A 15,778-nucleotide genomic window follows, 5' to 3' on the forward strand; every position below is an offset into this window, starting at 1 on the left:
CAATCTGTCCTCTGACCTCTACACATGTGCATATGTGGCATTCACAGATACTCACAATAAATAAGTACAAACCAGCTCTTGTGTTCTTATCAACAGTGATGGTGGCCTGCGCTTCGGAGAAATGGAACGAGACTGTCAGATTGCCCACGGGGCAGCACAGTTTTTAAGAGAAAGGCTGTTTGAAGCATCAGATCCGTATCAGGTTCACGTCTGTAATCTTTGTGGAATAATGGCAATTGCTAACACGAGGACTCATACATATGAGTGCAGGGGATGCCGCAATAAAACCCAGGTGTGTGCACTTGATTCTCCTCGATGTTCTTACACAGTGCTCATGGCAGATTTAGTGTAGTGGAATAGGCTGGGACTTTCAGTTTTGATAGCAGGTCTCTAAGATACTAGTTTGACAATGAAAGATAGTTTGACTTTTATAAAACAAGCTTAAAAGCAATTTCACTAAGCTATTCATCTCTGAAATTGCAACGTCTTGCACAAGGAATCTAGACTTTTTTTTTTAAATATGCTTATGGATATTTTGCCTGTATGTCTGCATCGCCCAGAAAGGTCAGAAGTGGGCAACGAATCATCTGGGGTGGAGGTTACAGATGGTCAGGAGCTGCTACCTGGGTGCTGGGAATCAAGCCCAGGTCTTCTGGAAGAGCAGCCAGTGCTCTTAACCAAGGAGTCACCTCTTCAGCCCAACCAAGAGCTTTTCATAAGCCTTTTACTTGAAATGTATCAGGAAGGGTGAATAATGGCTGTGTGGGCAGAAAGGAGGAACAAACAAAGCCTGCCTGGTCCGAGAGCCTGCACGAGGCCACTCTCATCCACCTGGTGTGTCAAAGCTTTAGCCTGCTCTGGGGGAGAACATGGAACCTTTGATGCAGCTCTGCTGACTACTGTCTTTCTCTCTGCAGATTTCTTTGGTACGAATGCCGTATGCGTGCAAGCTGTTGTTCCAGGAGCTCATGTCCATGAGCATCGCACCACGAATGATGAGTGTTTAGCTGCCAGAAGTTCATAGTCAGATACTGTGACTATCACTATCTTGTTTCTGTGATTGTCATTTAAAAAAAAAAAAGACATTTACTGTTGTGATAAGAATTTTATTTGTTTTGTTTAAAACTACGCATGCTTTTTTCTGTAAATAATAAATTTTTGTAGATAGTCTTGATGTGTTATCTTTGATTTCCCTGTGTAAAACCAGCTGGCTGTAATAAAGTGTTAGTGGGTTAGGTTAAGAGAAGTGTGTCAGGCAAGAGCAGGGTTCTAGCTGTCGGCTGTCTGAGAGCACCTTTAGCTACAGAGGCTCATGGATTCGCAGGTTATAGCTGAGCACCTTCACCTGTTTCAGAAGAAAGAAAGAAAAATTAGTCACACATATGCACATGGTATGGCAGTTTGTCAGTTTCTAAATTAGTGAGAATGATAAATTATATGGCTAACAGGGAGGGGCATGATAATGTGCTTATAGACCCAGTGTTCAGGCTGGGACAGGAGGATTGTTTAAACTCGGGAGTTAAAGGTTTGGGCAACTTAGGAAGATCTCTCTCTCTCTCTCTCTCTCTTTTACAGATAAAAAGTGAGGTTGTGGGGTTTCAGGAACTGGGGATAAAGGATGTATGAGTGGTTGCATACATGACATGCTGGAGTGCCCCGTGGAGGGTGAGCTATGCAGTTTCAAGTATGAGAGCCAGTGCTATACTCTTCCAAGTTGAGATTCAGGGAAGCTAAGCATCTTTGCAGCCCAGCGCCTGTTCAGAGCTTAAGGTAGAAGAGTGCTGTTCCAGAGCTGAGATTCGGACAGGTGACCCAGCTCTGGGGTGCGTCGCTGCCTGGATTCACCACACGTCTTGGTGGAGAGGAAGAATTTCTGATCACAAACACTTTTACTTGGTAATGCGTTTCACTGCACAGCTGAGTGGTCTGGCCAGCGGCATGACCTCCCACATCAGCATGTGGGAGAAGCTCTGTTCTTGGTCTGAGGGAGTGTCTGGTCAGGCGTCACCCTAATAGCACTAACTACATGTAAGGTAGCCCTGCTGGGTCACTGTAGGGTGGCTTCTTTGGAAGAAACATTTTAGCAGTGGTTGGGACACAGCTGAGTATTTGCCAATCTCTTCTCTTTTTCTAGCTTGTTTCTTTGAGGATTTATTGTGTGTATGTATGTGTGTGTGTGTGTGTGTGTGTGAATGTGTGTCATGAGTGTGTGCCTGCCTATGGAGGCCAGAAGAAGAGCGCATAGGAGCCCCTGGAACTGGAGTTACAGTCAATTGTGACCTGCCCCATATGGGGCCTGGGAACTAACTCAGTTCCCCTGGAAGAGCAATGCGTGTCTAGTTTTTTTTTTGTTTTGTTTTTGTTTTTGTTTTCTTTTTCTTTTTTCTTCTTAAAAGCTGCAAGTGAAGGACCAAATTGACCATGACCACTTCCTTTTAAATGATGAATATACTAGTCACAGCACAAAGGGGGAATGACATATAGAAGTCACAGGAATCCTGTTCAAGCTGAGGCGAAAGCTAAGCCATGGTAGCCCTCCGCCGTCTTGAGGCATGCAATCTGGCTGTAATTACATACGCTTAATGCTTTTCTGGGCTTCCTGCTTTCCAGAATTGTATTAATAGCTATGTATGCTCCTTGATTATTAAGACACTGCTCATTTTTTTCAATGGTGAGCTGGCTTACATACCTTTTTTCAGTGGTATTTCATGTAGGGCATCAACCACTGTAATTTTGGCTGACGCTGAAGCCTGCCCTTGGGAATTGGATGCGTGGCACTCATACTCTCCAGCGTCTTCCTTACTTAGAGGAGATACCTGTGAAAGATAAAGGCTCTCTGGTTCTCTGTCGAGGTCTCCTCTCTTTCAGTGGCTTCCGTTACACCTAGTAGGACCCCTGTGACGAGCAGGGGCTTGGGAGCGGAGCTGCCATGAGACGTAGTGAAGTCCTGTGCCAGCAGCCTGTGGAGCCGCTGTATTCCAATGGCCTGGGTGGCTTTTGATCACAATGTGAATGTTAAAATACGTGCTGGAGGGGGAGCCTTGCTTCGGTGCTGTGATCAAATACAGAATCAAAGGTTAAGCAAAATCGCATACTTGCTAACCATTAACGATGATTAATTCAGTTCTGTGTAAGAATTCTGCTTTGAACTTAGGCAAGCAGGATTCTCTTAATTCTTATTTTATTTTTTAAACAAAGTAACTTCAGTTCTTCTGTTAGTTCCTGTAGCTGTATCTGTACGACCACAGCAGAGCTGCTTCGAAGAAAAGGGAGAATAATTTCAGGCAGGCGACCTTTGGCAAGCCCGGGTGTTCTGAGAATGAAACGGTTGCCAGCTCTTGCTACTTACCAGCACCCAGCCCGTTACTTCATGCTTTTCTGGACCACCCCGGGTCTGAATGGCCAGGTTTTCCCGGTCACCAGGCAAGAGTTCTGTCCGCTGAACTCCAGAGTGATCCCTTTTTACCTGAGAAATCAGAAGGGGAGAGTCTTAGTTCTCGTATAAAAACATCAAGGTTGGAAATGCCCCATTCCCAGAATTGCACACGGTGTTCACCAGACTGCATAATAAGATTAAATCTAGCAATTTACTCAATCCGTTCCTTTTCTGAATACTGAGCAAGCAGAATGGTTTCTTCCTGCCAATTTTACCTAAGCAACGTGGGTTTTGTTTTATTTTGTTTTGTTCTGAGACAGGGTTTCATTATGTAGCCCTTGGCTGGCCTGGAACTCACTATATAGACCTGGGAGATCGGTCTGCCTCTGTCACTCAAGTGCTGGGATGAATGCTGTGTTCCGCTCCATCTGGTTTTTAAGCAACATGAAATAAGTTTTTTTTTTTTTTTGGAAAACTTGTGGAGTATGCATGGTCACCCTGCTTCACTCACTGGTGTCCGACGACAGTGTGGTCCTTGGTACTGGGCCTTCTTTGCCTGCCTGCTGTGTTTGCCTGGCAAGCTGTCATGCAGTGTAGTTTGATGTTTGGGACCTTGTGGGGCCCTTCCTGTAACAACCTCATCAAAGAGACGCAGCAGCTGGCGTCCAGAGCTGAGTCTAGCACTTGCTCTGGGGGCTAAGGGAGCATGAAACAGTTCCCACTGTCGATGCGTGATAAACCCTGCCTGTTTCTGTCCGTGCTATGGAGAGAGAGAGATTCTGAAGGCCGTGTACGAAGGGGAAATTCATCTCCCTCGGTTTACAGCCAATCCTTACTTCATGTCTCTCCTTTCCTACCTATTTTAAAGGTTAAAGTATGTTAATAAGAACTTTGGAAAAGATGTAAAAAGAACACAGGGAAAAGTCTTTTTCTGTTGCTGTTGAACGCATTTAGTTCCTCAGTTTCAGTACATATGTTTTAAGTTATAATAACCAAATTTTAAAAATTACATGAAACAATTTTCTTTAATTCTGCCAAGGCCTCTTTAAGAGCCAAGCCAGGGTTTACTTCGATTGTCTTTGTCACGAGAAAGTCAGGAGTTTCCTTCTGTAATAAAGCAAATGTTAAGTTCAGGTTTTCCCCATGTCTCCCCCAATTCAGAGAGAAAAACCCTGGGTACTTAGGGTTTCAAATGGAAGCTATGAAGACGTGTATAAATAAGCATTTTTTTCCTTGAATTTTCCAAGCAGTTGGTGCAACCGTTTATGTTAATAAAATAGGTAATGTTTTGGGAGGAGTGTTTTTGACTCAAGGCTAAAGACTCTGTTAAGTCTCCTACACATCACTAGAGCCTGTAATCTCAGAGCAGGGTAGGTGGAGATCCGAGGATCCTCGAGGCTGGCTGGCTTTCCTGGCTAGCTCAAATCAGTGAGCTCTAGGTCAAAAAGTAGGGTGGAGAGCAATAGAAGATCCCCCACACCCTGACAAAAAGGATCTTTTTTTTTTTTTTTTTGGTTTTTTGAGACAGGATTTCTCTTTGTAGCCCTGGCTGTCCTGGAACTCACTTTGTAGACCTGACTGTCCTGGAACTCACTTTGTAGACCTGGCTGGCCTCGAACTCAGAAATCCACCTGCCTCTGCCTCCTGAGTGCTAGGATTAGTGAACCACCGCTGCCCTGTGACAAAAAGAATCTTCAAAACAAAAAAACCCAAACAAACATAAAAATAAACCCAACCCTACTATCCACAAATGGCCAGCTGGGGGAGGCTCAAGGGGACACCAAGAAGTCATTTAGGTGTCTAGCTATTTTATTTTAATCTTTTTGCAAGAACTCTTGCTATATAGTCAGGATGGCTTCAAACTCACCATCCTGTCTCAGCCTGCCCAGAACATGCGGCACCTGATGCTCTAGAGTACTTTGGTTGCAACAGATTCTTCCAAAATCTTGCTATTGTAAATAAGGAATAAAATAAGAAAAAGTGCCAATAACTACCGAATGCTATATATGTTTGGGTGCCATTTCTTGTTAGCACCATTACTTAATTTTAATCCTCATTAATGTACATATCTGAGTCTACCCTCAGAGGCCAAAAGAGGGCTTTGGATGTCCTGGAGTGGGTGGGACTCAGAGGCAGTTGTGAGCTTTTTCTTTTAGTTCCCTTTCTCCAAGCCCCTAGGTCCCCACCTCTGTCTGGTGTCTGGTGTTCTAAGGGAAGCCATATAACTTCAAAGCCTCCGGAGGCCGACTCATTTCCCCTGGGACCCATGTGTATTTTGCCCGGGTGCCACAGACCTTATTCTCTGCAAGATTTGGCAATGAGGCTTATAAACTTAAGTACCTCGAGTCACCCTGGCTTCTCATTTTGTAAATTCCATAGAGACCCCTTGAGAAGCAACAAAGCTTCTTGCCGGTTTTCCTTGAAAACTATCGGCCATGCTCTTCACAAGCCTCTAACTGCAAATAAGCATTGGGGAACTTCAGCTGCCAGGGGGAAGGTTTAAAAGAACGCGTAGCCGACCACGTTATTGGCATGCCTTACTCCCCGTCCACATCTCTTTCCGAAGCACAATTTAGAGGCAACATCCCTTTATCCCCTTTAACGAAAGTTTCAGCTGCGAGGGATAGCTGTACTAGAACTGGGTCACCTCTGCCCACACCGTGGTCCAGGCGTTTCCTGGTAACCACACTCAAGCCAGGTAGTTTCCTCAGTGGCCGCATTCTTCTGGCCACACGGGGGCGCCAGAGGCTGCCAGGAACCATGATCTAGACTAAGGCTTCTCACCCGGCAGCTGGGAAAGCTTTGATGCTTCTGAGGTCTTTATAAAAACTGTGAGGATAATTCTGCCCTCTGCGGAGGAAGCTTTCTGAAGGAGAAAGTGAGGCCGAGAGATTGAGAACAGAGATCAAGAATTCCAGTCCCGATCACATTTGGGTGCCCGGACGTTGGAACTGCCTTCTCTTTCTTTTTGCCCCTCGGCTATATGAACTGAAATCTGTTAGGATACTTCTGACAATGGGGCCAAAACCCCCTCCCAGAGCCCCAGAGGTCTCCCCTCTGACCAGACAACAAGCACACAAAATAATTGAGACTATCCTCCATTTTTGAGCTTGCCGAGGAAGCAAACTAGCTAAAAAGGGGTGTCTGGCTTTGCTGTTTTATTAGCACGAGCTTGAAGATTCTTCCTTACTTCATAGCTTCTGATATATAGTCCTGCCACCACGGACTGAGTGATACCACCATGTCTTCTCTGCTGTACAGACTGTAAGCCTCTGAACCTGGAAGCCAAAGTGAACCACCTTTCTTCCTCCCTTGAATGTTTCTGTCAGGTAACGGTTGGTCACAGTAACCAAAAGCAACAAAAACAGTGGGTTTAGATATTCACCACGGTTCTTTGAGTTTCCCAGGCTCCCTGCTTGGACACTGCTACCCAAATCAGGATTGGACTGATGGAAGTCAGGAAAGATCCATGCTAGTGTAGAGTGATACCAGCTGCCACAGGCTTCATTGTTGTGGGGCAGTGGGCAACGATGCAGTCTGAACTGTGCATTCTCACCACCCTGGGCCATGCAAAAGACACTTTCCGGCTTGCGTGATGCTTTCCTGAGGCCTGCACTACTGACCTTGTTCCAGATGAGGACAGGGGTTGGGATCCCGATGACTTCACAGCTCAAGAAAACCTTGGCACCAGTGACGTTCCAGATGTCCTTGGGGGGCGTCACTATGGAAGGACCTACAAGAGAAGCCAGAAAGCCAAGTCCATCTTTTTAGCTGCCCATCACCAGTCAGGATCTTACACTGCAAATCCTTGTTTATATGGATTATCTGACGTGCATCTATCTCAAAGGCCAGACAGACAGGCCTCTTCCTGTCGCCAGCGTGATACTGCAATCTTCCTAGGGAAGGCAAGGGCTGATATAAGCAAACCAGCAAACGCAACAAAAAATGCAATTAGTAGGAAAAAAGGTCTGTTTATCTAACAAAAATCTAGCAAAATTGTCTTCTTTTCCCCAGCGAGCTTAAATGGGGTTTATTTTGCCAGCTGTTTTGCATTAGCTGGGATTTCTTTTCTTTTTTTTTTTTTTTCCATTAACGCCAAGAAATTTCAGTTCTGAAATGCTTAATGTTTCACTTCCTTTGTGGATAGGCATCTTCACTTGGAGGTCAGTGCTAACAAACAACCATTCCTTGTATAACAAAAGAAAAAACAAATCTAAGAAGCTATTTTAAAGTGTGCTGAGAGCACTCAGGCAGGCTTGCTGGGGTAAGATTCAAGTAGGCTGTCCTGGGGATTGGCTGGAGGCACAGAAGGGGCCTGGCTGTCATGGAAGATGGGGAGAGGGTCTTTCTGCTAGTGGAAAAGGCAAATGCTCGGACCAAGCCCCCAAAGAAAGGGCAGGAGGGGGCTAGTTTCAGGGTCCTAGGTGGCTGGGTTCCCAGCAGTGAGCATTGGTTAAAGGGACAGTGAGCAGATCTGAGGACAGCCAAGAGAGGCCAGAAGATACCTCCCCATTCTTGGAGTTCTGGAACCCAGTAATTTCCCTTCCTTCTGTGAGTAAAAATGCTATTATTCAGATCCACCCGTAGTGGGCACCCCTTTCGCTGTAAGCTTCTTTGGCTCTCTGTTCCTGGAGTTGGTAAACCATGGACTGCGACCCAAATTTGCCTTCCTAGTTATGTCTGTGTGGCCTCCAAAGAGCAGTCAGTTCAAATGTTTGGGGAAAATTAAGAGAATACTATTATTTTGTGGCATGTGAAAACTAGAAGAAATTCTCATTTACTGTCCATAAATGTCAGTGGAACAGCCTCATTCACACGTTCACAGAGTGTCTCTGTCACCCTGGTGGGACCACGTGGTTTGTATTCCAGACTGTGTGACCTAAATATTATAGATCTGGGCCCTCACAGAAGGAAATGGCTGATTCCAGCTTTAATCCACAGAAGAAAGAGACCAATGTGTAAGCAAGGATCAGGAGAAAGACTCAGGACTTCAAGCCTGCTCAGTTTCTCTTAAGCCCGGATGAGCAAAGTCAGCAGCTGATTTCTGCTTTGGCCCTGAAACTTCCACTTCTGACGTCCACAGATATGGAGAGAGTCATGGCCCTGTTTGCTGCTCCTTCCCCCTGAGGGGCTAGCTCCCCAACATCACCGCAGCATCGACCAACATTGCCTGGATGTTAATTACCTTTCATTAATTAAGTTGCTCTAAAATACTAATTTTAAAAATTACATTTATTTCCTCTTTTTTTGTAGTTCTTTTTTTTTTCTTTTTCCTTTTTAATTGGATATTTTATTTATCTACATTTCAAAGGTTATCCCCTTTCTTGGTTACCCCTCTGGGAACCCCCTAGCTCCCCACCCCACCCCACCCACTCACCCACCCATCCTGGCCAGGCATTCCCCTACACTGGGGCATCTAGCCTTTCCAGGACCAAGGGCCTCTTCTCCGACTGATGTCTGACAAGGCCATCCTCTGCTATATATGCAGCTGGAGCCAGTGCACGTGCCCATACAGGTAGAGATGGATTTTCCACCTTTTTTTTTTTGAGAGAGGTTCTCTCGGTGAACTGGAAGCTCACTTGTTGGCCCTTGATCTCTGAGATCGGCTGGTGTTATGCCAACAGCTGCATTCCATCACACCGGCTTGTCTGTGGGTGGCAGAGGTCTCAACTCAACTCAATTAACCACGGAGCCGTCTTTCCAGCCCACACACCCCTCTTTTTTAGTGGAGCAATTACTATTTCCCATCTACTAATTTGGAATGTCAGGTTTCAGGCCCCTGGGCCCTCCAGAGAGACTTGGGACAGTGTACCTCGGAGGGGAGATAGAGCTGGGAGCCTGGGTTCCCACAGAGAGACTGGAGCAGCTGAAGAGCTAGACTCCGCCCTCCGGGGTGCTTTGCCCGGATTCTGGAATGATTAAGTTAATTATTCCCTCTGTCTGGGGTCTTCAAGCCTAGTTAAATATCCAACCACAGGGTCATCTTGTACCGGGGGCCTGGGAAAGGCACAACCTTCCCCTCTTGGCCTGGAAAACTTTCTTGCACAATCCGTATTCACAGGCCACAGAGTCTTCCCCTCCCAACATCTATTTTCAGTGCGTATTAACGTCTGGAGACGGCAAGGAAATGACCGCACTATGCAACGTTCTCCCACTCATCTCAAGGCTTAGAAGCTTTTAAAACAAATCTCTTGGGGCGGTTTTATTTATTTTTTTTCTCCCTTTGTAAGAATACACAAAACAATCAGTTTCGAAAGCTCTAAATATATTTTATGTTTCCTTCTCTGTGGATCGTGGGTCCCAGTAGGAAGCACACACCGTGACTGGGAGTACTGGCTTTTTTTTTTTTTTTTTTTTTTTTTCGTAGCAAAGCTGGACACCGGGGAGTAGAGCGAGGCTGTGTTTATATGTATGTTTCTGGCCTTGTCTCTTACATTTCCTAGTCTGAACGCCCTGATATAGAATGCGGGGCTCGCCCTCTCCCTAGCTTCCTCTTGGCTTCTGAGACCCCAAGGCTTGGACGTCACACAACCGGATCTGGCTGGCCTTTGAACTCCTTTCTCCCACCCCTGTGAGGGCCCCCCACTGCTCTGTCCTTCCTAACACAGGCTGGGGCAGCCTGACTCAGCCCAAGGGATCTCAAGAGGTTGTTCTGGGAAGAATATACCAGTATGCCAAAGCTCTGAAGAGCTCGGCTGCGGGGCGGGGTGGAGCTGGGGGGTCTGGGGAAAAGCTGCTGCTCACGTAGCAAAGCAGCAAAGCTTCATGGGAATGGTTCAATTGCGAAGATCTGAGTGTCTGTCCCCTATGCAACCTGCATTCGTCTTCCCAGACGCACCTGCCTCCATCAGGAGCAGGAACAATCCTTGCCTGGTACTGCTTCAGGGGTCTAGGAGCAGGCCACAGACCTCCTTCAGTCTTCTTCAAGCAGTTAGGATTAGTCCTGTTTTACCGAGACACGATCTCCTTTAGTAGTCCAGTTTGGTCTGGAACTCATGATCATGATCCTCCTGCCTCAGCCTTTCCAGTGTTATTATTACAAGTAGAAGTTCTATGCTTGAGCTTTTTAATACGATTCACTGTAGCGAGCAGTTGTTTTTTTTTAACACTCCCCCCCCTACTGTTCTCCCCCCCCCCCACCAAGAGCCTCATTATGTAGCCCTGGCTGTCCTGGAACTCATTTTGTAGACCACCTTGCATCATAGAGATCCACCTGCCTCTGTCTCGTGAGTGTTGGGATTAAAGGCGTGCCCTAGGCTTTACATTTTTTGAGCCCGGTTATTAAACTTTGACGCAACGCTCTAAAGGGCCCTGTTCTCTTCCTCAATCTTTATGTTCAACTCCTTTCCAAGTAGGTTTTTGTTTAATCTTGAATTAATTTTTGCCTCGATTATGATGTACAGGCCATCTCCCTAAAGGCCATCTATTGCTTCAGTACGATTTTGAGAGGGCCGTATTTCTCCTACTGAATCATTCTGATCCACCAGTCTGTCTGTCCATGTACTTGTATCAGTAGTACACTTCAAGAACCCATTCTGCTAAGATTCAAGTACTAAAGGCAGGGCAGGTTTATGATAATGGGTCTCTCTCCCAGTTTCTTGCTATTCCAGGGAAAGAGACTTTCTGGAGAAGTAAGAGTTCTTGAAAAATATATGAGCCTATGAATACCCTGAATGAGTGCTATCAAGGGGGCAGGAGTGGGTGGGTGAGATGGGGGATGGGGGTGGGGGTGGGGTGAGGGTGGGGGATGGGGTGGGGAGTGAATTCACAATTAGAACCAATTATGTGGTGAGCTCCCATTGAGATACATAAAACGACTTGACTTGAGTGAGCTGAGTCTACGTGCAGATTATTGAAAACAAATGATTATTGTTCATTTTGCTACCAGGCTATATGTAGAACCCTACAAGTTCTAGATAATAAAAGTGGTCCTCATTCATGCTCTGGGTGGATGGGCAGGCAGTTCCCGGCAAGACGCTGAAAGAAAACCTTGGCCATTATGAATGACCTTGTTGCACCTAAGGCTAAACTCAGGAACACAATGAAGAGTTTAACCAACAGCATCTAAATTGAAAACTACCACCCTACAAAAGGGCTTTCAGACCTGGCCTGTAGACTTGTGCAGAGGAAAGCCCTATCCATCAATCAATGACTAACTGATGAGGTCATCGGTAGACCTCAGAGTAGGCGGGGCAGGCTGTTCCCCAGGGTCTTTGTCATGGTAGAGCCCACAGGTGTCTGGAATTCTCCTCATTCACCTTGCTCAGAGCTGATGCCCACCGAGTGTCTGCTCTACCTCTCAGGCTGCCTGGATCTTGGCTGCTTCCCACTCTGGGAACTTCCTGCTAACAAGCAGGAGAGGTAAAGAGGCTTTTCCCATTCCCTACTCCACTAGTGGAGACTGAATTTAGGGTCTTATACATGCTAGGGCAAGCACTCTACCAACGGGCTATACCCCTGACATCTTTTTAACTTTTAATTTTGTGTCAGGGCCTGATTCAGATGTCCTGACTAGCCTTAGACTCACTGTATAACCCAGGCATGCCTTGAACTTGAGATCCTCCTGCCTCAACCTCCTCCACAGCTGGAACTACAGACCCGCATTACCAACGTGGGCTGGGAGACTCTTGGCAAAGGCAGAATGTGGGTCTTACAGGAAGATGAGTGGAGGGGTGAGGAGAGACACAGAGAGGACTTCCTAATGACTCGGGGACACCAACAGGATCCAGGTCCTGCGTGCAAGCAGAAGATGAGCTGCTGGTTGACAGCCCCTCCCCCCCAGCCACAAAGGCCTTCTCTGCACATCTTCCGATGGAAAGCAGCACCGCTGCCAACTCTGTATCCCAGAGTTCAGTTCGCAAAGATCCCGCTCTGCTTCAGCTCAATGTCTTTATTATCTTTATCAAAGAACTCCTCTTTCTACCCTTTCTTCCAAGAAAGTCAAAGAAAATCCAGAATGCATTTCTGTTCCAAATGATAAAGACATAAGAAAGAAGGAAAGAAAGGAAGGAAGGAATGAAGGAAGGAAAGAAGGAAGGAAAAAAAAAGAAAGACTTTAATTCACCCTCAGCAGATTTTTTTTCTTTGATGTAAAATTCTGAAAATTGAATCTCAAGGCCAGTTGATGAGTCATGATATTGGCGCCTTAAGTTATCCTCTGTGTCTGGATTCCAACTAAAGAGGAAAATCCCAGATTTGTTTTCAGTGCATAGGGACAAACCCAAAATAAATCTAATTATTTGCTTACCCATGCTCTTGCCCCACGAGGGATTTCAGGGTGGTAAAGTCTGTCTAGCAAGCATCCTGCTTATAGGACGTCTGACTGTCCACTGAGCTTCTCTTCCCTCACTCATGCAGGCAGCTCCAGCAAAGAGCCACACTGCCACAGTGCTGCAGGCATGGGGGAAATGTCTGCCACCAGGCTCTCTGGACCCCAGGCTCCTATTTCATCTTTCCCAGATGTCTGTGCCCCACCCACACTGCACCTCTTTGCTTTCTTACCTGCACAACTCAGCTAACTCTCATTCAATCCCCATTGCTTCCAATAATACACATTTATCTCCCAAGTTCATTTCCCTACTTTAAGACATTATTATTCCCTTCAAATTTTAGGTGTTTTTTTTTTTTTCTTCCATTTTTTGAAGAGAAAGAAGAGGGATGGCTGAGGTGGAGGACAAGGTGAAGAAAAGAAATGAAAATGAAAACAGATAATGAGATCCCGGGCGAATCTGCAGTGAGGAATAATATTCCATATATTCACTGGAAGAAAGCTAAAATTCAAAGAATGAATCTATGTCACCCTAAAAGTACCCAGAAACAGTTAGAAGCCTCCTGTAAATCCTGTTTGCATCTGTATTGTCCCCTCTAATAATGTTCCAGACAAATGACTCAGACTACTTACTTTAGGAGTAGTCCCTTATGATCCAAAAGTTACAGTGTCCCGAGATGTCCCCAAAATATAGAGAGGGAATAATTACAGATGGGCGAATCTCCATTTGGAACATCACAACTTGGTTCTGAAGAGTGAGAAAAGGCAATTCTCACAAGTCACACAGATGCCAAGGAAATATAATATAAATTAATCTCAAATCTGACCAGCAGTTCATGTAAGCTGATTTTATATAAAGCTGTAAAAGAGAAGATGGAGTTAAAACTCATCCTATGAACACACACACACACACACACACACACACACACACACACACACACACACACACACACACACACACACACACACACACACACANCACACACACACACACACACACACACACACACACACACACACACACACACACACACACACAGGGGAAATGCTCAAGAGGTATGCGAACAATGTCTCAGCCTCCTGCAGAACACAAAGCGCTACACATGACCTGGGCTGTCCTGTCTCACCAAGCCCTCCTGGGAATAGAACGCTTGGCTCTGGATCCTTTGCCTATGACTTTAGACTAACTGCCGAGCCATTTCTATAGAACAAGAAGTTAGGGCCTCTTTGGGGATTTTGAAGTGAGTCTACCTATCATGAATGTTGCGGAGCACAGCCAACATGCATCAAGTGTTTTGGGTCTAGTGTCTGGCTCTGGACATTAACGGAACACAGGCAGGTCAATTAGAGTTCTGCATCTGCCCAACCATATTTTGCATGACTTGTTAATCCAGGTCACTCTTCCAGGGATGAATAAAATGGAACACACTTAAGTGTCACCCCTTCCCTAGTCGACTAATTTTTAAAGTCTAAAATGGCAGATTAGAAGATGTCAAAAGTCATGTTTTCAGGCTGAATATTTAGTCCACCTAACCTAATCTAGAAGATGGCCAAAAATAAAGTTCTCCCCTACAAGATCTGTCTTCTAACGTCACATTTGGCTGCATGATTTTAGCTTCATTGCAGTTCTCATCCTTCCTACCATCCCTGATTCTCCCTTCTAGCAATCACTCTACCTCATTCTCTCCAAGCCACTCTCAGCCATCATGTCCGCCCTCCAGGACCTGCTCGATGTCATCCTAGAACCTTTGTGAACCCTGACACATGCTCACTTCCTTGAGATGTCTCCCTCCTTCTCATCTCTTGTCTTTATTTGAATGTTTGTATCTAACCTTCCTTGGGCATTAAAAAAAATGCTGTCCCCATATACTTCTTCAGAGCTCACCCTACACAGCTTAGCATAGCATTTTCGTCTGGGGCTGTCCTGGCTGGACTTATGAGGATGCCAGTGTTCTGATGGCATCTGAACAGCCAGAAACAGTCAAGTCAGATGCTCTTCATTGTTCACAAGAAGGAGGAGGCTCAATGTGCTAGCAATTTCAGAGTTCCCGGGTTAAGAATTGAGACGATCTACACTGTTACGAAATGAACCCATGTGCCATCGCTACGTTATTTACCTGAAGTGATGTCATAGCTACCGCTTACCAGCTGGCTGATCACCCATTACGATTTTGTTTAACCTTCCACTTGACTTTCTGTTGCTGCATGCTATGCTTTTTTGGCTGCTGCCCACCAACCAGTCAATTAGTATATGCCACCAGAAAATAGAATTAATTTGAACATCCATCATTCAGAGCAAATTCCATGGGGAAGGGCAGCTCTATTAATGAGAAAGCTTCGACAGTCATTCCTGCATACAAAATAAAGCATTCTGTATCCCAGTGGTTAATATTATCACCTTATGCTATCCACTGAGTATGTTAACATGGCATACACAGCTGAGTATAAGGACTTCTCTAAGCCAGGGTAGTCTGCAAACCACATTCATACTGACTCTTAATGACTCCTGGCCCTAGAATAATAGCTCATAGGGTATGGATATCTATACCAAATAAGGGCAAAGTAGGGCTTAAGGAAGATTTTGTACTCCGCATATGGAAGAGTTCAGACATCTTGGCAGAAGTCCCTAGATTGAGATGAGATTTTGATAACACATCCAAGGGGAAAAGATGAAACAAAAGGTCAAAAACGGGAGAAGAATAGTAGGAAGGCACTGTGGGCAAGAAGGGGAAGGGGATGAAGCGAGGAGAAGCTTCCTGGCACTAAGCAATGGGAAGCAGCAACTGTGCAGCTCATTAAAGAGCAGCGCCATCTGCCAAGGATAGCCATTTTGGGAACTTCCAGAGGTGGGGAGATGGAGAAGCTGAAGATTGGTATGGGAATCTAGCACACGGTCTCAGGGGGTCATCTTAGGTCAGCAAAGGAAGGAGACAACAGTACTAAATCAGCAGCACAGGCCATGGGTAATTCAGAGTTTCAGTCTAAGGAAAATTCCTATGGTTAAATAATAGCTCCTATTAGTCATTAACACTATAGTGTACAAGAAGAATGAAGACCAAAGTGTGGACACTGTGCACCTTCTTAGAATTGGGAACAAAACACCCAGGGAAGGAGTTACAGAGACAAAGTTCGTA

The 15,778-nt window shown here is 45.5% G+C and overlaps 2 protein-coding genes across 2 annotated transcripts in view; one reads left to right on the forward strand and one right to left on the reverse strand.

Moving 5' to 3' along the window:
- The window catches only part of Polr2b (RNA polymerase II subunit B), a 38,887-nt gene extending 37,713 nt beyond the window's left edge, over positions 1 to 1,174 (forward strand). Inside the window, exons 24-25 of the mRNA XM_021161669.2 lie at positions 97 to 292; positions 918 to 1,174. Coding sequence (XP_021017328.1) covers positions 97 to 292; positions 918 to 1,007 — 286 coding nt within the window. The 3' untranslated portion in view covers positions 1,008 to 1,174. The remainder of the gene's footprint in view (positions 1 to 96; positions 293 to 917) is intronic.
- Positions 1,086 to 15,778, reverse strand: part of Igfbp7 (insulin like growth factor binding protein 7) — a 60,484-nt gene continuing 45,791 nt past the window's right edge. Inside the window, exons 2-5 of the mRNA XM_021161670.2 lie at positions 7,000 to 7,109; positions 3,350 to 3,466; positions 2,690 to 2,816; positions 1,086 to 1,345 (exon numbers count right to left, since the gene is read on the reverse strand). Coding sequence (XP_021017329.1) covers positions 1,326 to 1,345; positions 2,690 to 2,816; positions 3,350 to 3,466; positions 7,000 to 7,109 — 374 coding nt within the window. The 3' untranslated portion in view covers positions 1,086 to 1,325. The remainder of the gene's footprint in view (positions 1,346 to 2,689; positions 2,817 to 3,349; positions 3,467 to 6,999; positions 7,110 to 15,778) is intronic.

The sequence above is a fragment of the Mus caroli genome, chromosome 5 (assembly GCF_900094665.2).
Source record: "Mus caroli chromosome 5, CAROLI_EIJ_v1.1, whole genome shotgun sequence".
Lineage (NCBI taxonomy): Eukaryota > Metazoa > Chordata > Mammalia > Rodentia > Muridae > Mus > Mus caroli.